General features: G+C 54.0%; 13 protein-coding genes across 14 annotated transcripts; 9 read left to right on the top strand and 4 right to left on the bottom strand.

Annotated features, from left to right (window-relative positions):
• Positions 1-247: 247 nt before the first annotated feature.
• PV07_04370 (uncharacterized protein) lies at positions 248-1,428 on the top strand. The gene is made up of 2 exons (XM_016391169.1): positions 248-736; positions 818-1,428. The coding sequence occupies exons 1-2, from the start codon at positions 425-427 to the stop codon at positions 1,118-1,120; spliced, it is 615 nt and encodes a 204-aa protein (XP_016253071.1). The 5' UTR covers positions 248-424; the 3' UTR covers positions 1,121-1,428.
• PV07_04369 lies at positions 1,183-2,204 on the bottom strand. 2 transcript variants are annotated; one of them, XM_016391168.1, is made up of 2 exons: positions 1,964-2,204; positions 1,183-1,879 (listed from the first exon to the last, which is right to left on the bottom strand). In XM_016391168.1, exon 2 carries the CDS (start codon positions 1,787-1,789, stop codon positions 1,253-1,255), a length of 537 nt encoding a protein of 178 aa, XP_016253070.1. In that variant the 5' UTR covers positions 1,790-1,879; positions 1,964-2,204; the 3' UTR covers positions 1,183-1,252. The 2 variants fall into 2 exon arrangements, with proteins under 2 accessions (XP_016253070.1, XP_016253069.1); XM_016391167.1 differs by having other exon boundaries at positions 1,998-2,204.
• A 1,257-nt stretch (positions 2,205-3,461) lies between these two features.
• PV07_04368 (uncharacterized protein) lies at positions 3,462-5,350 on the top strand. Its single transcript, XM_016391166.1, has 2 exons — positions 3,462-4,269; positions 4,346-5,350. Exons 1-2 carry the CDS (start codon positions 3,576-3,578, stop codon positions 5,254-5,256), a joined length of 1,605 nt encoding a protein of 534 aa, XP_016253068.1. The 5' UTR covers positions 3,462-3,575; the 3' UTR covers positions 5,257-5,350.
• Positions 5,351-5,588: 238 nt separating this feature from the next.
• On the bottom strand, positions 5,589-7,750 carry PV07_04367 (uncharacterized protein). The gene is made up of 2 exons (XM_016391165.1): positions 6,740-7,750; positions 5,589-6,610 (listed from the first exon to the last, which is right to left on the bottom strand). Exons 1-2 carry the CDS (start codon positions 7,650-7,652, stop codon positions 5,742-5,744), a joined length of 1,782 nt encoding a protein of 593 aa, XP_016253067.1. The 5' UTR covers positions 7,653-7,750; the 3' UTR covers positions 5,589-5,741.
• A 1,619-nt stretch (positions 7,751-9,369) lies between these two features.
• Positions 9,370-10,878, bottom strand: PV07_04366 (uncharacterized protein; the record flags this gene model as incomplete). Its single annotated transcript, XM_016391164.1, has 2 exons — positions 9,370-10,478; positions 10,530-10,878. 2 exons carry the CDS (start codon positions 10,876-10,878, stop codon positions 9,370-9,372), a joined length of 1,458 nt encoding a protein of 485 aa, XP_016253066.1.
• Positions 10,879-12,243: 1,365 nt separating this feature from the next.
• On the top strand, positions 12,244-13,454 carry PV07_04365 (uncharacterized protein; the record flags this gene model as incomplete). Its single annotated transcript, XM_016391163.1, has 3 exons — positions 12,244-12,538; positions 12,600-13,149; positions 13,199-13,454. The coding sequence occupies 3 exons, from the start codon at positions 12,244-12,246 to the stop codon at positions 13,452-13,454; spliced, it is 1,101 nt and encodes a 366-aa protein (XP_016253065.1).
• An 896-nt stretch (positions 13,455-14,350) lies between these two features.
• PV07_04364 (uncharacterized protein) lies at positions 14,351-14,938 on the top strand (the record flags this gene model as incomplete). Its single annotated transcript, XM_016391162.1, has 3 exons — positions 14,351-14,513; positions 14,576-14,637; positions 14,717-14,938. 3 exons carry the CDS (start codon positions 14,351-14,353, stop codon positions 14,936-14,938), a joined length of 447 nt encoding a protein of 148 aa, XP_016253064.1.
• A 515-nt stretch (positions 14,939-15,453) lies between these two features.
• On the top strand, positions 15,454-17,052 carry PV07_04363 (uncharacterized protein). Its single transcript, XM_016391161.1, has 3 exons — positions 15,454-15,701; positions 15,760-15,846; positions 15,905-17,052. Exons 1-3 carry the CDS (start codon positions 15,625-15,627, stop codon positions 16,728-16,730), a joined length of 990 nt encoding a protein of 329 aa, XP_016253063.1. The 5' UTR covers positions 15,454-15,624; the 3' UTR covers positions 16,731-17,052.
• Positions 17,053-17,192: 140 nt separating this feature from the next.
• Positions 17,193-18,183, top strand: PV07_04362 (uncharacterized protein). Its single transcript, XM_016391160.1, has 2 exons — positions 17,193-17,495; positions 17,554-18,183. Exon 2 carries the CDS (start codon positions 17,582-17,584, stop codon positions 17,792-17,794), a length of 213 nt encoding a protein of 70 aa, XP_016253062.1. The 5' UTR covers positions 17,193-17,495; positions 17,554-17,581; the 3' UTR covers positions 17,795-18,183.
• Positions 18,184-18,365: 182 nt separating this feature from the next.
• Positions 18,366-19,049, top strand: PV07_04361 (uncharacterized protein). The gene is made up of 3 exons (XM_016391159.1): positions 18,366-18,445; positions 18,514-18,641; positions 18,752-19,049. Exons 2-3 carry the CDS (start codon positions 18,546-18,548, stop codon positions 18,878-18,880), a joined length of 225 nt encoding a protein of 74 aa, XP_016253061.1. The 5' UTR covers positions 18,366-18,445; positions 18,514-18,545; the 3' UTR covers positions 18,881-19,049.
• Positions 19,050-19,685: 636 nt separating this feature from the next.
• On the top strand, positions 19,686-21,603 carry PV07_04360 (uncharacterized protein). Its single transcript, XM_016391158.1, has 3 exons — positions 19,686-19,902; positions 19,953-19,968; positions 20,084-21,603. Exons 1-3 carry the CDS (start codon positions 19,736-19,738, stop codon positions 20,867-20,869), a joined length of 969 nt encoding a protein of 322 aa, XP_016253060.1. The 5' UTR covers positions 19,686-19,735; the 3' UTR covers positions 20,870-21,603.
• Positions 21,604-21,824: 221 nt separating this feature from the next.
• Positions 21,825-22,869, top strand: PV07_04359 (uncharacterized protein). Its single transcript, XM_016391157.1, has one exon. It carries the CDS (start codon positions 21,867-21,869, stop codon positions 22,485-22,487), a length of 621 nt encoding a protein of 206 aa, XP_016253059.1. The 5' UTR covers positions 21,825-21,866; the 3' UTR covers positions 22,488-22,869.
• Positions 22,870-22,894: 25 nt separating this feature from the next.
• Positions 22,895-24,290, bottom strand: PV07_04358 (uncharacterized protein; the record flags this gene model as incomplete). Its single annotated transcript, XM_016391156.1, has 1 exon — positions 22,895-24,290. One exon carries the CDS (start codon positions 24,288-24,290, stop codon positions 23,187-23,189), a length of 1,104 nt encoding a protein of 367 aa, XP_016253058.1. The 3' UTR covers positions 22,895-23,186.
• Positions 24,291-25,451: the final 1,161 nt, after the last annotated feature.

Here is a 25,451-nt window from a genome sequence, read left to right as displayed (position 1 = left end):
CCGTCACATTGTAGTCACAAAGTTCCGCCCAACTGCATCGCATAGAGTGTCCCGTGAGTTCGGACGTCCGATCTAGCCGATTCAATTCGTCTTCCATATGTTCTGAACAGTGATAGTACGCCGTTGTAAATGGACCTTTGGAGTAGTGGAGGAAGCCATAACCTCGGCCGATATTTGTTCCTTCCGGCCTTGGCGGTTGATATCATTGCCTCCCGATGCCGCTGATCTCCAACTTCCTCAGACCATCACCCGTTGAGCACAACTTCTCCTGTACCTATTTTCCTAATATCTACGATTACCTCTGTGTGAGGCCCTTTACAGTTCCACACTCCCCAGTTATATCTACTTTCCCACCGCAGATACTGGGCATAAATCCCCTCTGTACCAGAAAGGACCCTGCGTCGCAATCGCAACATCGTCAACTATGTCCTCAGCCGTTGACGAGGAAGCCACCATTTCCATCCCGAGCCTTGCCTTTGTCGCCGTGCTTGGATACTTCATCTATCGCTACTTCTTCTCCTCCCGCCCAGGCGCCGCCGATGGCGGCTCTCAAACATCGTCCACTACCTCCAGAAACGCTACTCCTGGGATTCGTTTCACGCCTGCACAGGTTGACCAGATAGCTCAGATGTTCCCGCAATTAAATCGCAGGGATATAATGTGGGATTTGCATCGCAACAGAGGCAGTGTGCAGGCGACAACGGAGAGGGTGCTGACGGGGAGAGGACTGGATCCGGTAAGCGACAGACCAAGAGGATGCTTGTGCCAAAGTTGGCAGCAAAAGAAACACGATGGCTGATATTGGAATCTTGTGCAGGCTCCGCCTTCGTTTCAACCGCCCCCTTCATACATGGCCACATCCTCTGAATCAACTACCGCCCCCAGTGTATTAACACCCTTCAAAAAACCCCCGCCGCCGGATTTGATCACGCGGTACAATTTACAGGCAAAAGTAAACTCAAAGGGAAAAGAGAGAGAAGAAGAGTCACCGCCACCAGGATGGACCAGCAATAAAGAGGAGCGACAGAGGATGCTCCAGAGACGGCGAGAAGAAATGATTCTCGCAGCTCGAAGGAAGATGCAGGAAAAAGATGCAGGAAACGAAAGTCCTCCATCTTAGCCGTAACTCGAAATCTTGCGCAGGCGCTCTAGGACTGATGATTGATCCACTTTGGTTACGAGCTCGAATGAATTTGCCCGATGTCTATACCGAAATCAATGGTCATATTCCTCACGCTCATGGAAAATCATTTTATGTCATTTCATCGTCTTCGTCGTCTTCGTCGTTATACCTCCGGTCCTCCCTCTCTTCCTCTTCTCTTTCTCTCCTCTCCTGCTCTCTGCTGGCATCGATCTTCCTCAAGCCATCGACAACGCCTGTAATAAATCCTCTAGATTCAGAGAGCTCCATAGCGCCTATACCGTCAAGCCGTGTACCTTCACCATTGCCAGACAAATGCTCTACTCGTTTCCGCATCTTGGCTAGCCGCACTTCTCGTATGTCTCTCAGCAACTGCCTCACTTTGTCAGGTTCAGGAATATCGTCGCTCGCCGCTTCCAGGAGTATCTCTGAGAGTTCGAACCAATGATACGGCAGCGTTGTTGGATTTGCATTCACCGTACACGACTCCACAAAAGGCGCAGAGGCATAAAACGGCTTTCCGCCGTAGTCTGTCTGACGCAAAGACGGCATTGAAGCCGGGGGTGAAAACGTCTCTTCAAAGTCCTTATGGGTCTCGGTCTCGAGAATATCCTGCAGATTCTCGGTGAGAATCCAGGGCGGTGGCATGATGTTGGCGCGTCTTTGGCGCTTCAATAGGACTGCGAGCCAGATGGGTAGGGTTGTGCGTTGCGGGGGGATGAGGGCTCGGGTCGGACCCTAGATGCGGATTGTCAGGTTGTCAACATGCTAGGTCGCTCGAGGTTGGTTGGGGATAGACTAGAACGAGAATGTGCTTCGCACCTCATCTGATGCAGAGGCCGTGGGAAGGACTTACGCCCAGTAAGTCGAGACGTTCGAGGCGCTGTCGTGGGATTATGGTCACTTGCTCCATTTCACAGAGAAACGCGATCTCGGCGGGCAGCAAGCCTGGTGGATGAGGGAAGGCAGACATTAGGTTTCGGTTGGAGAGGGCGAGAAGGGGAGATCAGTGCGGTGACAAGTATCAAGCAGAAGTGATGATTGTCTGTCCTGTCTCGAAAAGGTCGAGGTTCATGATGAATTGGAGACAGCCTCGTCGCGGTACGCGCCGAAACACTGGGTGCAAGCTCACCCCACTTCGCCAATAAATTACTCGGTGATGGAGAATATCTTCTCGCTTCACCCAACCCCTCTCACTTTTCCTGCAGCCTCGCAATGTCAAGCAAATTAGAATCGAGTTCGACTCGCACCACCAGATATTGCCACTTCATATTGACCGAACTAACACCCTTCTATATGATAAGGAGGCGCTCGAGAAAATACTCTTCCGCCTGCACATATACAGATCGACGCTGGATGTAGCCAGTATGCAGAGGACAATCCGAAGAACTTCCCAGCGTTCCAAGTGAACTTCTTGAACGGAGAGAAGTGGTGTTGCATGCCCAGCAATGCAGATGGGCTTTTGGGTATCCGAATACCTTCTTAGAAGACAAGTATCTGAGGACGTTTCTGCGAGTTGATAATCCCCGGTTTCGTTGGCGACCTGGGCCTTCTTTCTCGCATTCGATGTGCCCAGGGCAAGAATAAGAATGCCTTGCGCCTCGCTCGTCAGGCACTTAGTTGGCGACAGAAAATCCATGGGGACAGGTACCAAACTTGCGATAATATGTATGACATTGCCTGTCTGCTGAATGAGCAGGGCCAAACGTCTACAGCATTCGACTTGTTGGATTTTGTTGACTTCGATTGCTGGGGCTCTGGAAGAAAGGGAATACCACATCGCATTTGCCGAGTGAAAATTTCGTCAGATTTTCGAATCTATTTGCAGAGACGAGGACAATCAGGCCCCTGTGAACAAGGCCAGCAGCGAATGCAGAGCAATGGGCATACTCGGGGCAAATTGACCCCGTATGTGCTTCGGTGACGACCAGGACCAATGAGTGTCTTAGCCATGACGGCGCTTCCAGGCAACCCGGACTCAGTAGGACCGGGGACAAGCTTCTAGCATTGAGAGAAGACATTTATGTGTAGCAGGCGCCGTTACGGCCATTACTAGTCGGCGAAGAAGTTCCAGACACACCGTGAGTGAGCGACGAGGCTGGATGCCAGCAAGTACTCGGCGAGTAGGCCGGGGGTCAAAGGTGGCAATGCCCTAATGCTACTAGTGTGCAATCATGCTCACACATAGTGCCGCTAGCGCTCCGCCCGGAAGAGCGTCGGACGCGCTAAACCCTTAGCTGCCAGCTGCCAGTACATGTCTTGGCGCTTCTGTTAAATCACATTCACTTGACTTTCTTCGATGCCAAGTCGCGAGCTTCAACTTCAGCACCTCAGGTGTGTTTCAGTCCCCAGTCTCCTTTCAAACCTGCAGGACTTACGGGGCCTTGGCCGTTATCTGCTCAAGCTGCTCTGCTTCTCCCTCCAAACCCTCGCCATGTCATACTTTGTCAGCCCGGAATTTCTGCGAGTCCTGCTTCTCGGCTGCATCACCTCGCTGCACATGACATGGCGACGGCTCGTCAATCAGATAGTTCCGGAACCCTATCTCGACGAATATTTCCACATCCCTCAGGCCCAGGCATATTGGCTCGGGAGGTGGTCGCAGTGGGATCCTAAAATCACTACTCCCCCCGGCCTCTACGTCTTTTCCTACGTCGTCAATGCGGTCCGGGGCTTCTTCTCCAAAGAAGAACTGAGACCTTCTGTCAACGAGTGGAGATTTACCAATGTACTGTTGCTGTATCTATTGCTGGTCGCATTGTACATTCTGGCGGCCGTCGGGAGGAGGACTGTGTATCATGAAAGTGTTCTTCAGCGGGAGTTCAGCATCATCTGCTTCCCCTTGATTTTCTTCTTCTCTGGCATATACTACACCGATCTGTTCAGCGTTCTCACCGTGGTCCTCAGTGAGGTCTTTTGGAAAGCAGGAATCAACTCGCAGGGACCCGTCAAGGTCCTCTTCCAAGCGTCACATTTCGTGGCTGGGTTGGTGTCGTTATCCGCCCGGCAGACGAATATCTTTTGGGTCGCGGTGTTTCTGGGTGGCCTCCAGGTCATTGAAAGCGTTAAACAGAGAGTGGGCGCGCGCGAGGTTCACGATCCTCCCGTGTCTGAATCATACTTTGAAGGTTCGGCCGGCCAGTTTGTCCCAAGTCCTCTCACGGTTGAAGCGTTTCCCTGATCGGTCTCTGACAGCAATTCTAGATTTCCCCATCACAAGCATTTCTCTCGCCCAATCTGCCGTCCCCATGATACCCCAACTCCTTCTCGACTTGTGGCCACAATTATCGCTCCTCGCCGTGTTCGCCGCGTTTGTCGTCTGGAACAGTGGCGTTGTCCTCGGAGACAAAGACAACCACATTGCAACAATCCACCTTGCCCAAATGCTGTATATTTGGCCCGCAATCGTCTTCTTTTCATGGCCTGTTCTGCTACCGCTTTTCTCCGACCTCCGCGGTCTTCGTCGACGACTCCCCAGGATCACCACGACAATGAGCTTCCTCCTTCTCATGCTCGCCGTCGTCAAATTCAACACCATCATACACCCCTTCACCCTCGCTGACAATCGACATTATACGTTCTATGTCTTCGCTATACTGAGAAAGCACGGGTTCATCAGATACGCAGTTGTTCCAGTCTACTGTCTATGCGCGTGGATGGTTCTGGGAAGTCTAGGAGGTGCGACGGACGCTGTATCATCGTCATCAAAGTCCGCTCGCGTTCTGTACGGAGACGACACTGTGCGAGTGAGCTTCATACTTGTCTGGCTTGTAGCCACCTCGCTGTCACTCATAGCCGCTCCACTGGTGGAGCCTCGATACTTTCTGATACCTTGGCTGACATGGCGGCTGGCTGTCCCGGAATACATCGCCCCGTCAGCAGAGAAGCGGAAGAGATCGGAGCTGGAGACCAAGGGTTCTTCTCGAGAGACCAGTTCTCTAGATGCCCCATCAACATCAGCGTTACATGCGCTGCTAAGAACGGCTGCAGCGCATTCTGCATGGGTGGAATTAGTGTGGTATGTTGTCGTCAACGCAGTCACATGCTACCTGTTCTTGTACAGAGGATTCGAGTGGCCCCAGGAGCCGGGGAATGTCCAGAGGTTCATGTGGTAGTGCCCGTATAACGACCTCTGCCCGGGTTCAGTCGAAGGAAGCAGAGGGAGATGTATACCAGCGGGAAACTTGGCGGTGCAATAGTGGCAGCAAGATATGCCCTTTCTAGCATCGGTCTTCACAAACCCTTCTTCTCTCAATGTTTTTGATTCCCAGAGGTTTATGCATTCGGTTGACTCAACCAAGTGGAAAACCTATTTCCCAACTTTTCATGATGTATTTTTTGTGGCTACGGTACATGTGATGCCAATTCATCCTGCGACATCATCCTTTTTTAAATATTGATAGATTAGATTCCACTCACCCACCCACCCACTCACTTGCGAAGCGACCGCTCTTTAAATCCAGAAGCCGAGAACAAGGGCAGCTATCCCGTCATTCGCCCGGCCTTTTTTGGGGAACAGGATCTGGCGAGCTCATCATGTGGTCAGCGCCGGCGGGATGTTCAGCGGCAGTGGCGGTGGCAGTGGCAAGGGGGAAAGGGATCAAACGGCGACGATGCTCCCCAGCCTCATGACGCTGGCGACTTCGTCGTCGATGGTGGGGCCGTGGTACTCGTGGCGGCCCTTGACCCAGTACCAGACGATGCTGAAGATGACGACGCCGCTGGTCACGACGACGCTGTAGTTCATGGTCGAGGCGTCGACGGGGGTGACGGGGGGCCAGACGCTCCAGAAGATGACGAAGATCATGTACAGGCACGCGTACAGGTTGTTGACCGTGCCGAACGGCTCGGGCAGGTGGAACGGGCCCCATTGCAACTGCGGCTGGGCGACCATCGAGGGCCGCCGGCCGGGGCCCGGGTTGTCGTCGTCGGCGCCGTACACGGGGCCGACGCCGCCGGTCGCGAGGCCGGATTCGAGGACCTTGGAGTCTCCGCCGCCACCGACGACTCCTCCTCCTCCGCTAATCTTCTCCTCCTGCTCGGACGCGGCGCCGCCCTCCAGAACCCCGCCGTCGTCGCCGTCGCCGATCGGCAGGCCCGGCGTGTCCTGCTTGTGCGGGCTGATGTGGCCCTTGGCGCGGTGCCACAGCAGGAACGCCGCGGGCAGGAAGTACGAGCAGTAGAAGCCGGTGATGGTGAGGGAGATGACGTCGTTGAAGGCCGTGTACGACCCGATGTAGATGAGCGTTAGCAGCGCCGCGAACCCGACCACCACGACCACGCCCACCACGGGGATGCGGCGCACCCGCGACACGTAGCTGAGCGGCTTGCTGAACGGCGTGCCGCGGTCGCGCGCAAACGACCACGTCATACGCGACGCCGTCGTCGTGATGCCCGTCGCGCACGCCCACGTCAACGCCAGCACGACGGCGGTCATGACTGAGGCGCCGGCGACCGAGTTCACGCTGTCTATATTCGGGAAGAGAGAAAACAAGGGTCAATAATTGTAATCCAAACGTCGTGAACCTTCTTTTTTTTTGGGTACATATATATGGGCGATTGGGAGAGAAAAGAGCGGCGTGACTTGGGGGAACTTACTGTAGAAAATCTGGATAAATGGATACCCTGTCGCCGTCTCCAAGACGGAATCGACGTCGCCCAGGCAGAACAGCACCGTCAGCATCATGACGAACCCCACCAGCCCGTTGATGCACATGCTGGCAATGATGGCCCGCGGAATGTTCAGCCCCGCGTGCTCGACCTCCTCGGCCATGTGGACGGAAGCGTCCGCGCCGACAAAGGTGGCGACGTTCCCCAGGAAGCCGACGCAGTACGACAGGCCCTGGGTGGGCCAGCCGCCCTCGTTGAGCGCGGTCGCGAAGACGAAGTGGGCCGAGTTGTGCGGCGCGTAGGCCCAGAGCACGCCGAGGATGGTGACGAAGCCGGCGATGTGGAAGACGATGATGAAGATCTCGAACTTGGGCAGCGCCCCGGGGATGACCACGTTGATGAAGACGGCGACGGCCATGACCAGCCAGGCCAGCAGGGTGCCGTGCCACCGCTGGGCGTCGTAGTCCTTGTAGTCGAGGATGATGATGCCCTGGAGCATGGTCCCCGCGAAGATGGTCTCGGTCGCCACCGTGGCGATCCACGCCAGCGAGGTCAGCCACCCGATGATGTAGCTGCTGAACACCTTCCACCGCGGCGGCGCGAGCATGTAGACCCAGTAGTACTGGCCTCCCGCGATCGGGGCCATGGACGCCAGCTCCGAGATGACCGTGTAGACCGACAGCGTGCTGGACCACGCGATGATGAACCCGTAGACCAGTCCCGCGGGCCCTCCATTGTCGAATCCCTGGCTGAAAAGCGCGAGCACCGTCTCCCAGGTGATCAGTTCGCACACGGCGAACCCAAAGAGCGACCAGAAGCCGAATCGCCGCTTGAGGACTTGCTTTTTCCCCAACAGCGCAAGGGTGGTGGCGTCGGTGGTGTCTTCCTTGGTCCGTGCCATGGTGTCTGGATCAATGCTCCTGGACAGCCAGCCCGTGTGGCATGGACGACGAAAATAAACTTGGGAAAAGCACAACGACACAACCGCACGCAACGGAGAGGAAAGAGGCGTCACGAAGCTGGAAAAACAACAATCCCGGGGACGTAGCAGGCTCGCGGCCTAGCTTATAGCTGGAAGGGTGATCGTCCAGACTAGACCTCAAAACGCTTACTGCTCTACCAAGGCCGCCCTTGTCCGAAGCAGGAACAATTTCCTGCTTAGAGTGACGGGATCTATATCAAAGGCTGACAGCTAGGATAGATAGGAAAGATAGAGGTGACCGAGGAGAGTGGCTGGAGAAAATCCAGGTCACGCGGCGGCGGCGGGGGGTGGGAACAGAAGAAAGATCGATGGCATTCACTTCTTGCTGGATCCTTACCTAGTACAGGCATGTTTATCCATCATCGCCATGGGGGTCAGCACGACGGTGGAGGCACCAAGAGGCCCAAAGCGACCCCAGAAGACCGGCCATTCGCCAGTCAGGGAAGAGGGAATTGTCACATCCCAGCCCACTTCTTACAAGCCCAAGCCTTTCTGTGCGTTTTCACCAAGGGCATAAGATGGGGGAGGAGGGGCCACGAGGCACCAGGGCCACAAGGGCGGGCCATAGGGACCCAGCAGATCTTTGGGTGATCGCAGCCTCTTGTTCGCCCGCCACGAAGCACTAGGCTCTATCCGCCGTTTGAGGTTTTTGCCCAGGAAAAGCTTTTGCCGAGGCGACCGACGGTGGCGCCTTTTCTTGTTTCTGGGCCGATAAAGCCAAGTCGGCGACGGGAATCCCAGCCTCCAAAAAGCTTGCCTGTAGCTTGTCCCGAACAGGTTGCGGTTTCCCCAGACTTCGGAACCGAATGATATAACTTGTATGTCAGAGACAGAGGATGTAGCTAGGTAGTTATGTAAGATATACTCTGGACATTTGGACCGGAATGAAAGAGCATAGAGCTGGAGACGGGCGACCGGGGCTGAAGCCGTGGTGCCCAGCATCGGAAGCCTCGGTTGGGGTGGCGCACCGGCGAGGATTGCTGACCTCGTAAGGCTCATGTTTCACGACATTGGCTGTGCAAGAGGCTGCCGCATGAATTGATATGCCCTTTCTTAACCCAGTCGCGGTCTGGAATACAAACAGAGTAAGAAGAACAGGCAGGGAGCTGGATCTGAGGGCTGGGAGAAACTTACTTGGCCATTGGCATATTCACACAGCAATCTCCATACAGAAGAGCGAGCCGTTTGCCGATGAGTGATACATCCCTTGGTATATATGAGCTACTCCATACCATATGTTAGCATAAGCTGGATTCTATGATTCCATCGGATTGGCAGGTTTGGTCTCGGCATATTACGGGCATTGGCATGCCTAACTTAACCAGAACTCAGTTGAGCCTAGTTAAAGAGAGCCCTTAATCTGGTTAAAGAACCCCCCAGAGCGGTTCCCTTTGACGAGTACGCTCTGTACAGTGGGGAGTTGTCTCGATGGATTGACAAATAGGAGGCCGAAATCTCATTCTCCTCGCGCCATTGCCGTTGGCTCCATGAAAGCCTCAGGTCCAGACGGAATTTGGAAGCTACGCGCTGTTATACTACCGGGGTCCCACAGCAGTCTATGGCCTCTGCATTACGCAAGAGAACCAAATTCTAACCCAACTGCTTGCTCGAACAGGGCATCTCCATGGAGCCTACTTCACGTTCCAGTCTGCTGAGATCCTCCTGGTTGATTTTGTCCCGGTGGACGAGGTACCCCGCCGGCTGGATTTGAGACACTAGGCAATGGATGCCTTGGTGCGCTCGTGGTCTGAGTCGTGGTGCTGCCTTCCGGAGGTGCAATGAGTGTGTCTTCCGGCATCCTGACGTCTCCATTGATCCATATAAAGGCGCCCCCTTGTTGTTCCTCTGGCTGCCCGATGAGGTCGACCAGGGGAGGCTGGGGTGGTAAGTCTTGGAGGTTCAACTGCCCTCTATTTCGGACGGAGATGTGAACTTGCTCCTGGTTCGGCTGATATCGTCCTGGTGTTCTTGCTGTCTGGCCTCCCATGACGGCCCCCGAGATTGTCCCTTGGTTTCGAACATGCCCCTGCCCGGCCTCTGATTCTGGGATTGACAACAAGTGGTTAAGCTCCTCCGTCGCAGCAAATCCGATGCCGATGGCCTCCGTCCGCGCTACCATCCATCGTAGAACTTCAGACGCCAGACCAGCGTCTGGCGCGTCCGAGGGAGGGCCGCCACCGATATCTGAATGTTTCCCAATAAACCATGTCTGTTGAATCCTTTGTCCAAGGGCCTTTGGCGGACCCCACACCTCTGGTAAAAAGGCGTTGCGCATTTCATGCAGCGCAAGTGCTTGAAATCCATATGGGATACTTGGATGCAGGAGCTTTGCCTTTGTCGAGAGAGTCGGGATTGTAGGGGGTACTCCTGGGCGCGCTCTCTGTTGAGTGGTTCTCGGCACTGTCAGGGCCTCGACTGTGTCGAAAACTGCCACGCATTCGATCCTGGGGTGGATGACGGGATAACTCTGCGGATCTCGATACCGACTGTTCTCTGATAGACCAGCCCAGGTCGTGAAGAACTTGTTCACATTGAAGCTCTGATTCGGCCCTCCACTGAGGAAACCAACAGTCGCAATGAAATCGGCCGCCAAACGTGCTGTTGCAGCACCTCTGGAGAATCCAAAGAAACATAAAGTGTCACCGTTTCGGATTCTTGGTGGAGCGTCAGGGGGTGCCCGTTGGGCTTGAGCGGGTGATAAAGGAGCAAGGGCATTGTATATGGCCTTGATGTTTTCGTCGATGCCTACATTGCATTAGTCTGTTTGAGTGTCTCGGATGGAGTCTCGCGCCTCACCTTGTCCAACTGCCATCTCAAAGATTTTTCGTACTGTACCAGGGAATCCGGTACCAGTGCCCAGTCCCTGCTGATAATAAACAATTTGATCCTGGTGGTCCCTGCCTTGGGCTCCAATGGAGAGTGCGAGTGTCGCTAGGTTACTTGCTGGGCCACTGCTGGCGGCTGCATTTTCGCCAGTCCCATCGCAAAATATGAGAAATCTTCGGCCAGCTTGGGAGGCCCCTGCACTTGCCGGGACCTCACGGCCCTTTCCTTTTGTGCTTGAGGTACCTCCTCTTCCACCTGAGGCACCTCGTCTTCCGCCAAGGGTACCTCCTCCACGCGGAGCGCCTCTAGTAGAAGACATCCTGCGCCGGTTGTTGTATTAGGGAACGTTCAGGTTCGGCTTCTCTATAGCTTACGAGTACGTATGGTCTACGGCTGAGAGCTACAGCGTATTATCTACCAAAGGAGAGCAGCACTTCGAGATAGCTACTCCCTTGCACTGCTATTAAAAGAGCGGCGGACTCGGCATTGTAATCAATAAAGGAGGACCTCATGGATTTTCAGCCTCGATCCCAGATTCGCATTACTTGGTACGAGTACATCTCATGGTAATGTTGTCAGAAACCGGGTCTGCCAAGATCGCGCTCTGTCAGGTCTGCACCTGTTGGAATGGTCTGTCGGTTGCTGATCATACCCCTCGGGTTCCTGACATGCAACCGCAATTAATCCAAGTTGGCAAGGGTCATAGTCTTACCATGGAGAAGGCAGCCGATGGAGCGGCCCCCTTTAGCCCTACTAGGCTAGCTAGTAGCTATTTCGGCCCTATCCGTCCAGTGGGTGGAGCCCAGCATAAGCCGCTTTACCAATATAATTCATTCGGATTGCGTTTTGTGCCAGTGTTTGGCCCCTCGTCGTGTTATTTGTCTTTCGGGGGTTCGAAGGATGGTGCTCATCCTACCGCTAAGCTTTGAATCGAAGTCTACCGTCTCCTGTCAGGCTACGGGTCAGAGTGAGAGCCAGCCGAGGGTAAATGTAGAAAGTCCTTCTATCATATTCTCTCTACTCATATTAAGACCATCCGCCACACCGGCCTGTACCCGAGCGGTATCAGGATTATCTTTCCCTTGAGGTTCGAGCCTACCATATAGTATAGCGGATACTTAGACAGGTTCTTGAAAACTAGTCCGAGGGGAGCGTCTGGCGGCTCTCATATAGGACCAGGCTCACCACCAGAAGTGAAGTATAGCGAATTATAATATTATACAGTGAACGCTACTTGGGTACGCATGAACTAATCAAATGAACTGGTTCTATGTAATATAAACTTGTACTCCATCTTCCTGCCGAAGAATGCCGGTCCTCCTTGGAGGACTTTGGGCCCAGCCAAGGAGTTTAAAATAGCGAACCGAGTATTTTCCCGAACATCACTGGTATCGGCTCCACAGCCTCTCCTTTGTTACATTCCGCGAGAGCACATGGAATTTTGGATTTACACTGTCCGGGGCGGCGGGAAGATCCCACGGGATCAGGGTCGTCCGCGGGGCGCAAGTCTGTCTGAATTTCGATACAAAAGTAAGCCATTGATGTACAGGAGCTGTGCCCATGCAAGACATTTCTTCCCATGGTTCCGTGGGTGATTCTTTCCGAGCCTAGGGTTTTTGATCCATTATACTTGTTTCTGAAGCATCTCTTGTGGATATTGCCATAATTTGAAAAGTTTCAAAGCATGGAAGGCGACGACCACAGCGGACATTTTCTTGGAGAGGACCAAGGGTACGGCGACTACTACCATCCTGGAGACCAAGTACAACACGACTTCGACCAAGCACAATACGACTTCGGCCAAGCACAACATGAATTTGATCAAGGAGAAGGCCTAGGTTATGGCGACTCTGTCCCAGAAGGAGAGATGGAACAGGAAGGTGAATCTGGGATGGAGGACCTTGGTGCGAAACTGCAGGAGCTCGAGGCCAAGCTCGACAAGCTCGAGAAAAGGTATGAAAAAACGTACTGGTCTGAAGGTAAGTTGCTTTGGCCCCGTCGAACATCGGCAAAATGAGTCCCTCATGACGTGTGATATAGAGCCGGATGAAATTCAACAACCGAAGCTCCACCACCATTCGTTGGACATGGCCGACGTCTGCTTTCAAATTCTGAGCATCGACCCGGAAAACCAACGTGCCGCCGAACTACATCGTGATCACTCGGCCTCTATCTTCGGCGAGTTCCGCGGGCGCGAAGGTGATGATGATGAGAGCCAGTACAAACCCAGAATGCACGAGCACATCTTTGGAGTTCCCCGCCTTGAAGACATGGATAGCGACTCAGATGATGAGAGCGAGTCCGGGGATTATGATGAAGACTTTGACAACGAGGACAATCCCGAATATTCGGGTGGAGAAGGGGGCGACCAGTATGGCCAGGAGGATTACGGGGCGGGAGAAGATGAGGATTCTTCCGGCGAACACGGTCACGGTGGCTACGACGACTACGGCAATCAAGATTACGACCCCGAGCAGTCATGGGATGATGACTACGGTGGCCAGGACGGCGAACACTGGCAAGGCGGAGATGACTATGTTGGTGGTGAGGAGCAGTATGGCGACAACTGGCAGGGTGGAGGTGAGGAGCAGTATGGCGACAACTGGCAGGGTGGAGGTGATGATGATAACACCGACCAGCAAGGCGGAGGATGGCAAGACGGAGGGCATGACGACAATAGTCACCACCAAGGGGGAGGATGGCATGATGGGACTGATAATGACAATGGTCACCACCATGGTCACCACCACGGCGGAAAGTTGCATGATGGCGGAGATGACGGCGACGAGACCGGAGCTCATGGAGGATCTGGGGATGGATATTGTTGATCGGCGCTCAAGAGTGACACTAGAGCAGAAGTCTTCGTCTCTCGAGTTTGTTCCTCAGTATCTGTAGCTAAGGCGGTAGCTCAGGCAAGGTGACTGGCATCAAGGAGAATTTGGGTAACTATACGGATGGAGCTGGGTTTCTATCGATGTGGGCCCAGAGTTCGGTGAAGTCCTAATTAGTTGCTCGGTCTATGTACTATGATTGCCCTGATTAGCAGGGATGAGACTGAGTACATACCACTGAGTATATAAGTGGGTGTCGAGAACCCCTTACGCCGTATTCATCCCATTCCCGGCGGCCAATGACCACCTGGCGGAATCAACTACCCATATTCTATCGCTAGCCAAACTGAATTGTCCACAGAGTTATTATTACTTGCATTGGTCCATCATGGCTCACGATTCACCTTACCACGAAGAGTAGCCCGCCCTGCAAGTGATGTTCCCTACGTCCTCTGAGCACGGGCCATCTTCCCAGCCACGACAAAGCATTCTGATTCAACAACCCTGCGGTTTCAACGAGCGCGTATTAGGTAGAGCTATGCTCCCCCTGGCTCTTATGTGCTGCGAGGTCGGCCTTCCGTCTTTGATACAGCGCTGTCTCAACGGCCTGGACAACGGCGCACTTGTTGACCTTCGAGACTACGGTTCTCTTTGTTCGGCGGCGACATTAAACTACCTCTATTGCTGTTCTCGTCCTTGCAGCCGCCCGCCTTTCCTTTGTGTACACCGCTATTGAGTCTCTGATCCGGGGTACTCCCTATGGTACTGAGTTGACAAACGACTGCAACCATGCTGACTTCACCCTGCTCCTGTCTTTCTCTCGTCGAGATTCATTGTCCTAGATTGAGAACAAGATATGGGTACTTATATGTTGCTGCTGCCCTCCCAGAGCCGAGATTGGAGGGTATACTTCGCGGCAGCCTTGTTTGACCAGACAGATTTAATCACGTCTTAGCAAAGATGAAGCTCATTACCGCCCTCGGCGCCCTGTGCCTTTTCGTCTCCCTCTCTGTGGCCGACGTCGAAAACTGGTCAATCTGCCCAGACGGATCCAACCTGTGCGATGCATTCTTTGGAGCGTTCTGTTATGCCAAAAAGGACACCTGCTGTCAAGATGGAAGCGGTACGAGACCACATTCCCGCCTCGTGTTGGAAAGATCGAAGACTGATAGGGCGATGACACAGGGATTTGTCCAGCCGGTTACAACTGCGGCACAGGAGTTGCTGCCAATCGCTGCTGTCCTCCAGTGAGTACTCCGTGCCTTTGATCCACTTCCTGAGGGCACGCCACATATACATAACAATGGAATCTGACGAGCCGGCCAGGGGATAACGATGCAACAATGTGCCCAAGTGGATGTGATTGGGAGGGCGAGCACCGTGGCCGCCGACACCACGACGAGAAACCCAAAGTCTACAAAAACCACGACCAAAAAGCCGAGCAAGACCTCGTCCAAGCCCAAATCGACGAAGGCGACCAAAATCACTTCAAAGGCAAAGAAACCCAGCCAGACACCGTTTGACCCTCTGGCAGTCCTCATCATTTGATCTACCATCTGACGCTGGTTGTAGGCGCCGAAGTAACAGAGTCGGTCCAAGCAAACACTCAAGAGGTCAGATATTCAAGTCTTGCATCCCCCGATGTCTCGGTGCTTTCGAAAGGGTCTGCATCGCTCCTTGAGATAGACAGGATCTCGGGTTTAGGCATTTTATGTTGGAGGTTATGGCATGGGAAACACCAAGGGGTTCTGTGATAGCCGTCAGAGATAGGTATCCAGGAGTTTTGATGGGTTGGGATCCACGTATTAGGATCAAGTCCTGCCAGGCAATGATCCTGATGAATTACCACACAGAGCTTGACAGATCCCCGATTCATGTGACACCTGTGATTTCGTCGTTGCCTGATGGTTGTAGAAAATCCTCTCCATCGTCATCACCACATGTCGGGGCTGTGGTGGCGCATGGTTGATGTGGTTCGATGTGGCGCAGTCACTGAACGCAGGCAGGAGGGGGAACAAGTCGAGACAGAAGTGACGTATGTTCGTTCCTCCACCTTCGCCATGACCATCGCGGGCATCTCGCATCTCTCTTCAATTAATCTCCTCAACGCCATAAAAGAACCATCGCACGTTTCTGTTTTCTTCACAAGGGAACCATCTCTTACAAAACAGCCTTTCATTTCAACATAACCCTTACCCAGAACCAGGTCCCATTCTACACTCAACCCCGCCAAGATGTCGACCACCGTCCACGTCAAGGGTATCTCTCATGAGACCAGCGAAAAAGAGGTCAAGGACTTTTTCAGCTTCTGGTGAGTATCAGACAGGCCTCAGGCCTCCCGCAAGTTGTACGACATTAATCTCTTCTAGTGGCAAGATCACTTCTATCTCTGTGACACCGGAGTCGGACGCCCCAGATGCCGCAAAATCTGCCACTGTGACCTTTGAGAAGGAAACGTAAGTCTTTTTGATGCTCCTAGAAAATTTGACCAGCAGACTAACACTACTCTCATAGTGCCGCTAAGACCGCCCTCCTCCTCGACAACACCCAGCTGGGAAAATCTCAAGTCCACGTGTCTGCGGCCAGCACCATCGATGACGTTGCTTCCAAGGCCGGCGCCGCAGTCTCGTCTGCCACTGGCGACGACCATATTGCGCAAGAAGATAAACCACGTTCAAGGATTGTGGCCGAATACCTTGCTCATGGCTACCACCTCTCGGACCAAGTTATCACAAGAGCAATTGCATTGGATCAGAAGCACGGTTTCAGCAATCGTTTCACCAGTGCCCTGACCAACTTCGACCAGAAGTACAAGGCCACCGACACAGCCAAATCTATGGATACCAAGTATGGTGTGAGTGACAAGGCGATGAGCGCATGGGGTGGAATCCACACGTATTTTGAGAAGGCCCTGGGTACCCCTACCGGGCAGAAAATCAGAGAATTCTATGTGCAAGGAGACAAGCAAGTCAGAGATGTTCACAACGAAGCTCGCAGATTGGCAGATCTCAAGGCCGGTAAGCAGCACGAGCCAGAGCCAGTCCCAGGAACGGACAAGACGGTTTGCAAATGCGGTGGCGAGGAAGGAGTATGTGGATGTGCTCCCGGTCATTGCAACTGTGCTAGGTGCGCAAAGAGCGATGTCGGGGCCATCCAGCCAGAGCCAGTCAAGGGCACTGACAAGACTGTCTGCACTTGTGGAGGCTCCGAGGGCAAATGCCCCTGTCCTCCTGGCCACTGTGCCTGTGCGAACTGTGCAAAGGGCAGCTCTGAAGCGACCACTGAAGCGAAGGAGGCTGCTCAAGCCAGCGGGCAACAATTGCCGACCGGGGCTGTGTAAGGGAGGGACTGGGTCATGCTGTCCAAGGGTTTATTTTTTGATGGCGGAGTCTCAGTGGTTTGACCGTTGCATTTGATGGAGGCATGCAGTGTGCTTGACACAGAATTGTGTGGTTGCGATGAACAAAATCCAAACAAACCCGCTGTAACTAATGGATCAGTTGGGCATTTTCGACGAGATGACCTGTGAACTGCTCCACTATCTCAGCAGTTTTCGCAATCCATTTTTGTTTGTAGAAGAAACGGGTGCTGGCTGCGTTGTAGATGAACTGTGCGTATGTAGGATACTGTAGTGCGATGGTGCAAACAAAGCGAGAGCCAACGAGCCATGTCTGGTTTCAGTTGCCGTATCGAGCGCAGGCGCGGCGCGCACAGGCGGGCCAACCGCTAGCCGGGAGTGACCACCGACAAGACACCCAAACACCCCAGCTCCCCACGAGCGAACAAATCTTTGCCTGCGCCCCCCAAACCACCTGAACAGCTTTAAATTTACCCTGCCCACCTGGGAATGACTCTTGTCCTCACTGCCACCCTTTTATTCCACCGCGTCGCTGTCGTCCCGGACGATAGCATCTTCTACCGTCATCTATTGTTTGGTCCCATCATTCCCCAGAGTATGAACAAGCCTTCCACCATCTCAACTGATCGCTTCTGTGAGGCCTGCGGAGAGCCTGGATAACTGGGCCGATCGCCTACACCGCCCACAGCGGCCGAACTGAGCAACACACGATAAATTTGGATATAATCAATATTTGGATAATCAAAAGTACGTGCGCGCAGCACTCTGTTGCCCCGCGGGGCGTTTATTAACGGCTTCAGCGCAGCCGGGTTTGGACGAGACAATCCGCCGACATGTGCTTCGAGCGCCTGGTCAACCTGAGGTGCGGTCACTACGAATCATACCAACTGGACAAGACCGGTTGCAAGTACCAGGCTGGTCGCCGATGCCCAAACTACGTGCAGGTCAAGATTCGGCAGGACAAGAACCGCAGCTGTCCCAAATGCAAGGCCAGCCTTCTGGCCACATTCGGCATCGCCAGTCCCAGCCTTCGATGGGGAAAATAGATCTACAAGTGCGACTTTGAGTAATGGGAGTGGATGTCTGGTTGATTGGAGGCTAAAGGGCACAATGTTGATAAAAGGAGGGTGGCTGTTTGCGCGACTGATTAAATGGGGGTCTAGACTTGATGGCTCGCTGGCTGGTTGAGTGGATTTAGATGTCTGTGGAAGATGAATCCCCGGCTTTGGGGAAGATGCTGCTTTGGTTCTTGGAGAGACCCAGATGGAGCGAGTACCCTCGGAATGTGCAGTGATTTGACACCGGTTTTGATCCACATATGCTAGAAATATACGGAGTATTATACCACTACTCGATCAAGACAACGCGAGAGTCTATGCCAAATCTCACATGCCGATATGCATGAGGGTTCCTTGCAGGGTATCGGGAATTCCACTTCCTTACCTTTCTAGAGAAAGGCTCACAGCAGCCGCGACATGGTTCGTGGCGACCCAGTATTTCGTAACCACCAGACGTCATAGTTGAAGGTGGGATCATCGACTGTGCTCAGCGGGGGGTGACGAAAGGTGCATAGACAGAGACTCTCTCTCTTTTCCTTTCGTTCCTTTTCATTTATATTTCAGGTCCATATCTTCTCCAGAATCCTCAGACCTTCTCTTGACTATCAAACAACTCACGCACCTTCACTTACAAGCCCAGTAAGTAGACACATCACTCTCCATGTCAGCAGCTGCTTGACCAAGGCTGTTGCTCACACTGCACACAGATTCTCAATCAACCCTTATTCTCTCCTACACAATGTCTGCACCAAACCAAGGTCGTCAGTCACCAGACCCCGAGCGCCAGACCGGCGCTCAGCAGCAAGACCATCCCTCCCAGCCCGGTAGCGGAAAGGTATACTCCTCCCCCCTCCGCCATTCGGCGATCCAAGCCCCATCTGTCCCTCAACTCATCCAACAAGATATCCACGCACACCATGACAATTACTGACGGCTGTGGTGTAGCTCGACAACTCCCAAGGCAAGAACGAAGGCAAAGATGACCAAACCGCCAATCTCACGAGCAACCCTAAGCACATCCTTCAAGATCATGCCGAAACAAAGACGGCCAAGGGCACAGGAGCGTCAAGCTAGAGTTATGCTGGGCTGAATTGAAGAGATTGCCGAATTTAGAACGTGGGAGTGGGCAGTCATTCCCAATGGGCTGTGAGATCACTTAAGAAACAAGTCGAAAATCACAAAACCAACCATCAAAAGTCCTTGTACCAGCTTCATCAATCCTTGAAAACTGTATCTCTACCCCTTTGATAATCCTACTTAAATGCTGAAAGCTTTGTGGGTTTTGGACCTTCAAACCAACCCACCGAAACCGGCTCATCTCCTTCGCGCTCGCTGTTGCATATGGTCGCGTGCCGCACCAAGCCAACTTCAGGTATACCAATCAGTGCTCCTCGTTGGACTCACCAGACGGCGGCTGTTGATATCGTCTGACTCCTTCAGCCACAAGTGAGCTATCCACAAACAACAATGCTGCGTAGACCTTCTTTATCCCAACTGATTATCTTTGGTTTCAGAGACAATATCATGTCTCATGTTGTGAGACAGCAGCTCTATAATTACAAGCCAGGGGGGAATTATCCAACACAGTGTACCGGAGTCTTCAAACCTCAAAGGAGTGTAAATAGGGTGGATGAACATCCTTGCTCCCTCAGCCTCCCTGAAACTCTGGCAGCAGTCCCAACCTTGAGCCTCATGTTATGCCTTATGTTATTAGTAGCACGTAATTCAGCGGGCAATTCTAGAGTCCTGTGACGTCAGTTGGCTGCTGCTTTGAGTAGCGGCGGGTCGGCCCGCACTTAGCTCCTGGAGGACGAAAACGGCAAGTTTACAACGAACCAAGATCGTCCCCAAGTGCGCCCGAAAGTGCGCTCCGAGATCTGAAAGCCGCTGAACAATTAAATTGCCTGGTAAGCGTGGGGGACCGCAACCATGCTGCGTCATGTTTCTGTTTATTTGAATGCGCTCTTTGTGTTCTATTTGTCTCTGTCAGATTCGGTAAGCGCCGCCGAGGAGAAGACCTTGCTCAATGGAGCCTCGAAGCGCAGAGGCTACTCCAAAGGAGAGCTGATGCCCGTCAGCTGTCTGAATCGAACCATGTGAGTGCTACACCACGAGCTCTTTATGTGCTGCTACTTACAGATGGCAGCGATACTGGAGAGCATGTGAGTTGTTGTTTTCAGCCAGCACGCAAAGAAAGGGCGCCACGACGCCATCAGCGCGGCAACCGTGGCTTCTAATCGTCCTCTCAAATGGATACTCATACGCAACGGCTCCTAGATCACCGATGACCATGGGAATCTACAATATATACCGTTTCCGACGTGCAACGAGACGGGCCAGCCGCTGGCATTCAAGTACAACGAGCCACAAACCCAGACCTGCACGATCGATTCCTTGCCGGACGAACTCTATCACCTGCTCGAGTTCTTCGTCCACAGCGATGTGCCCCTTACCTGTCGTGTTCCTTCTTTCCCCTTGACGCAAGAAGAGCTTGGAATTACACCTTCACTCCCAGAAGCAGGCGGGACGGGAGCGGAGAAGGGTCTCTGGACCCCTTTTACGATTGCGTTGCAGGGAACCCTGCAACTAAGCCATCTACACCTACACACCAACATCAATGCTCTCTTCCACATGTCCCAGGACCCGGATTCCCCACGGGCTTCCTCACAGCAGTCATATCTGATTGCTTCGACCGCGTATTCCCTCCCCAACACTTCGTCCTCTGCACCCATTGAGGGTGCCAAAATTATTCGCTACGAGCCATTGGTCCTGACTTTCAATGTCGGCTGGATCGACGGAGCAGTCTTACCTGGCATGGTTGGACGGCCTGTCCTGAAAGTGACGGACCACAGCGTCGGCTTTTCGTTATTGAGCTTCTTCGCTTTGGCTGCGAGTGCCGGTGTGGGAGCCATGGCGATGCTCGTTTACGAAAGGAGGAAAAGTGGGAGAAGCGGGATATATAGTAATGGGATCCTTGGTGGCAACGTCGGTAATGGAATGGCGAGAAGCTCCGGCTACGGAGGGTACGGCGGATACACCAGCAATCTGGGCAAGAGGGATTGATGCCATGTTCCGACAAGGAAGGCCAACAGAATTTTGGAAGGCCCTGGCCGGCTCGTTGACTGTCTCTGATGTCCGTGGAACCTGTCACAGGAATGCGTCGGAGGGTTGCAGCGGGCCAGGCAAGCATATATGGGACCTTTGTGTCTCACACGCCGTGAGCCAGTCTGCAAAAGCGACAGCGTTTTTGGATCCAGAGTCTGCGGGATTTGACTGATCAGGACTGCTCTTTGTCATAACAGCAAATGTGGATGTATGACGCGAGAGCAGAATGTTGGATCATGGACGACTTGATGGGCCATTGGCGGCAAACAAGGCCATATTTGGGGACATTGACGTCCAGTACGAAGCACATATCAGCAACCAGCAATATGGTGCAGGTCAGGTCTCCAAGGCGAGGCTGCTCACTCTCAACCGCCAAAAGCACGGCAGCTGTTGTTGAAGTAGAAGCGACCCTCAATTCGAGCGAAAGGCTACCTTTAGTTTACATCACCGACTCTCCATTTCTTACTTGTTCAGTGAGGGCTAGCCTCCCGATCGGTATGCGACAAATTTCTACTTATTGAGTGGCGTGTCTTGTCCCCTTGAGCAGAGAGAATGAATGGTCAGGCTGAAGGGAGTGTCCAACAAGAATCTTTCTTTTTCTCAGCACGTGGAATCTCGGTGGCAGATGCGAAAATAGATACTGAGGCTGTGCCTCGTAAGGCTGTGAGGTCGTAAGGCTGGCCAATCACGACTCGTGGATTGTGGCCATCGCTTGGGCCTCCCACAATCTGACCAATTCCTCGCCCTCGAAATATCTTTCCCATCTTACGCCATCTACAAGTAGACACACAGGCCACCGAACACACTCAGATTGTGGCCCATCACCTGCTGGCTGCGCCCCTCGAGATCTCACGCCGCCAGTCAGACACGAGGGCGCTTATCGAGAGACTGTCACGTTCTCTATGGGCTCGCTCCGCGCGTGGCTCTACGGAGTCCCTCTGGATGCACAGGCGAGATGGCCCTAGTGGGCGCCTCCGCCCCATTTCCTCGCTTCGTCCAAGCCCTCCTCCATCCCATCCTCGCGAGTGAGGGATATCAAGAATCAGTTACGAATGGGGCGGAAAGGGCAAGTATAATAATAACCAGTCGAGAGCTCCCAGGTAAGTTGATACTCCCTCCAACGCAAAAGCGACAGACATTCATCTACTTCCCCCTTCCCAAATCCCTCAAACACATCCCACCTCGATCTATCTCTCATACCAGCCCCAATTCGATCGCCACGATGGTTTCCCTGACGACAACGCTCCTGTCCCTCCTCCCCCTCGTCGCCAGCCTCGTCGGCGCCACGCCCATCGACAAGCGCCAAACCTCGACCGTCTCGGCGACGTTCATCGGGGCGGCCGACGCGCAGTACACGCTCCAGATCCCCGCCAACAGCGAGTGGTTCCCCACGGACAACCCGCTGAGCATCTCGCACATCCAGACCTCGGCCGGCGCGTCCTGTGCCTTCTTCGGCATAGACGGCGCCGTCATCGCCCTCCCCGCCGCCGGCGGCTACGTCGACGTCGGCCCGCCGCAGACCATCGCCGGTGGCGTCTGCGGCCCGTTCCCAGGCCAGAACTATGGCATGTGGTGATTTGTGATTGCCCAAGTTGTTCTCTCGGTCTCGAGGATTTTCTTTGGTCTCAGGCATACATTTCACGGGAGGAGTTTTTGCCCCAACCTTTTTTCCCGGGGGCTGAATTTGTTCCGTCACTCTTGTCTTATTAGCTGAATAGATGAAAAGGTGGTGGTGTTTTGTGGACGGCGCCGCTCGTGTGACATTCGGCATTACCCCAGCTTTTACGATTCTCTAATGCATACCCTCCAGTCGGTCAGTCGGTCAGAAGAAAAAACTAGACAAATTGACAATTACATCTTAAACACTGAAAGCGCGATGAGAATGTTCCTGAGGATCTTGTTCAACTGTGGCATTGTGGCGTCCCATGCACGCAAGCACGCAAGCAAGAGCAACCTGCTAACTGACATCGATATCTGTCCTTCCAGGAAAATGTTCAAGTCATCAAGTCATCTGGCGTAATATGCAAAACTGCTTACACATGTTAGGTGTTGTTTGATTCTGCTCTCGGCCGCCCTGGCAGGTCGACACATTGTCCCAAGCACGCCCATGATGACTAGCTGCTCTGGCGGCTCCGCTTGACTTCACCAGAAGTCCCCAAGTCTGACATGACAGGTGCCATGAGCCTCACGCCGCACCACGAGAAGTCTTGTTCCGCTGGGCCCAAGCCCCAGAAATCGAGACCAGCACACTCCTCAGTGGAAGGGGGGAAATGTACTAATAAAAATGTGGACCATATCCATGAGGCAAGCCGTACCAATCAGCCACGGCACGCTCTGTCCGCTCCAGTCTGTCGTCCATCCTTTGCTGCTCGGCCGTCAGCGCGGCTTGTTGCTCCCGGTCGGCCTGCGCCCGCAGTTGAGCGGAAATCTGACCATACTTTTGGCTCGTGGACGCTCGAGCCGCGGCGGCGGCGGCAGCGGCCCTTGGAGCCAAGAAGGGCAGCTCCTTTTCGTCGGGCGAGAGCGGTCGGTTGATGTTGGGGTTGCGGCTGGGTCTGGCGTTGCGACTGGTCGGGATGCGGAGCGGGATTGACTGCGGTGGATGTGGTGGTTGGTCCTCTCGAGCCTTGTCATCCGGGGCCGATTGCTTCGCGCATCGTCGGACCATGTTCCCTGGACGAACGCGTTCGTATGACCGTCTCAACGGTGCTGGGATCGGCGCGGTCAGGCTGGACAGTGCTTGGCCTGGTGGCGGTATTTGGGTCTGGGTCTTCAGCGCCCGCGAGGAGCTGGGTTGCGAATCGCATGCAATCTGTGATAACGTGCCTGGATCGGGTCTTGCGGGACCGCGTATCTCGGGTCTCGTGGCGACACTCTCGCCGGGTCCAGGGAGAGACGCCGACTTCTCGGACGACGTCGGCGACGCATTGGTATTCTCCACTCGCTGACCCTCGAACATCTGCACCTCCCCATCCCGTCCCTTCTCACACACGACCCAGTCCGCGTTCAACGACGGCGCCTGTGGCTCACGCGCCCTGTGTGCATCCTCCTCCTCGCCGCCGTGCCGAGGAACCACATCCCAGTCTGGATGCCGGGGGACAACTTCCCACTCGTCGTCGGCCCCGGAGCCACCCCCACGCGCCACTGCCGGACCACGCCCTTCCTTTTCATCAAAGGTGTCGTCACCAGGCTGTTTCGGGCCCCCGCCAGCGCCACCGCCACCGCCAGCGCCACCGCCACCGCCAGCGCCACCGCTGGGTTGTTCCGGACCTTGATGGCCACGGAGGACATCCTCCGTGTCCGAATCGGATTGGTACGGGCCGTCCTCAGCGTTGTAGAGATGCATGTCGAGCCCGGACAGCTTGTCCGCCAGGTCCATGATGCGTCCCGAGATCCAGTCGGGGAGGAAGACGGTGTCGGTGTGCTTGTGCTCGAAGCGCCCGTGGCGGTGGGTGCTCGACGAGGAGAAGATGCGGGTATCCAGGGTTGTTGATGCCTGCTCAGGAGACGGGGGATTGGAGGCAAGATATCTCGGCGAGTAATGAATGCGTGGAATGGATGTTTCTATATGGTAAAGTTCCTGACTTATCCTGATCCTGATCCTGATCCCAGATATAACGAAGGAAGGGCCTGAGGCGAGAGCAGTCGAGGCTCCTTTTTCTTTCTACCAAAAACAAATGGCCGACGTCTCCGTTTGTCGACGTCTACGCTGCCCGGCACGAAAATCAATCCACTTCCAAACGAAGGATCGTCAGTATTGGTTCCCGTCGAGTCGTCCACTCGTTTGACCCGGCGCAAACATGGACAGCTACAACCGGCCTTTTCCACTGCGAACAGATCGCAGCAGCAGCAGCAGCAGCACCATCTTCACTTTTTGGGGCGAGGAAAGATCTAGATGCGACCATGCATCTGGCCACGGATGGTACGATGTGGGACACGGTATTTCTCAGGTACTTCTTTCGAGAGAAACAAACCTCGAGACATCCAGGGAGATGAATCGCAGACTTGTGTCCTTTCAGCCCGCTACGGCGCGTAGTGACCTACTTGCCTAGCAGCTCCCAAATTGCTGTCTCTCCGGCGCTGAGTCTCACTGAGTCGAACGCGGGGCCCCATCGAGAGAGCGGTGAGTACGGGGTGTCGCGTCGTGCAAGACGGGGGCAAACGAAGTAGAATCAATTATCAATGTCCTCACACACATCCCCCGCTAATGCTTGTGTCACTTCCATATCCGCGTCAGAACACGGACCATGTCTGAAAGGACCGACATTTCGAATGCGTGATAGAAATATCAATGTTATTTTGACCCAGCCTTGCGCCGACTACCAACACCACCACCACCATCGACCGGGTGCGGTCCAAACGAAACCCACCCTCCCAAGTCACACCCCGTCAAATTAATTCACGCCTATATCACATTCCTCCCCCCAATTTCTGGCACACAAAGACCCCCTCAACCCCGACGAGGGCGAAAATTCGAGTTCGAGTTCGAGTTCGACTCCGAGTCCGACGACAAACACCCCGATCTGGGTCCTGTCAGGTC

Source organism: Cladophialophora immunda (assembly GCF_000835495.1).
Source record: "Cladophialophora immunda strain CBS 83496 unplaced genomic scaffold supercont1.2, whole genome shotgun sequence".
Lineage (NCBI taxonomy): Eukaryota > Fungi > Ascomycota > Eurotiomycetes > Chaetothyriales > Herpotrichiellaceae > Cladophialophora > Cladophialophora immunda.
Note: the sequence above shows the minus strand (reverse complement) of the source record. Positions and strands in the feature narration are given on the sequence as shown.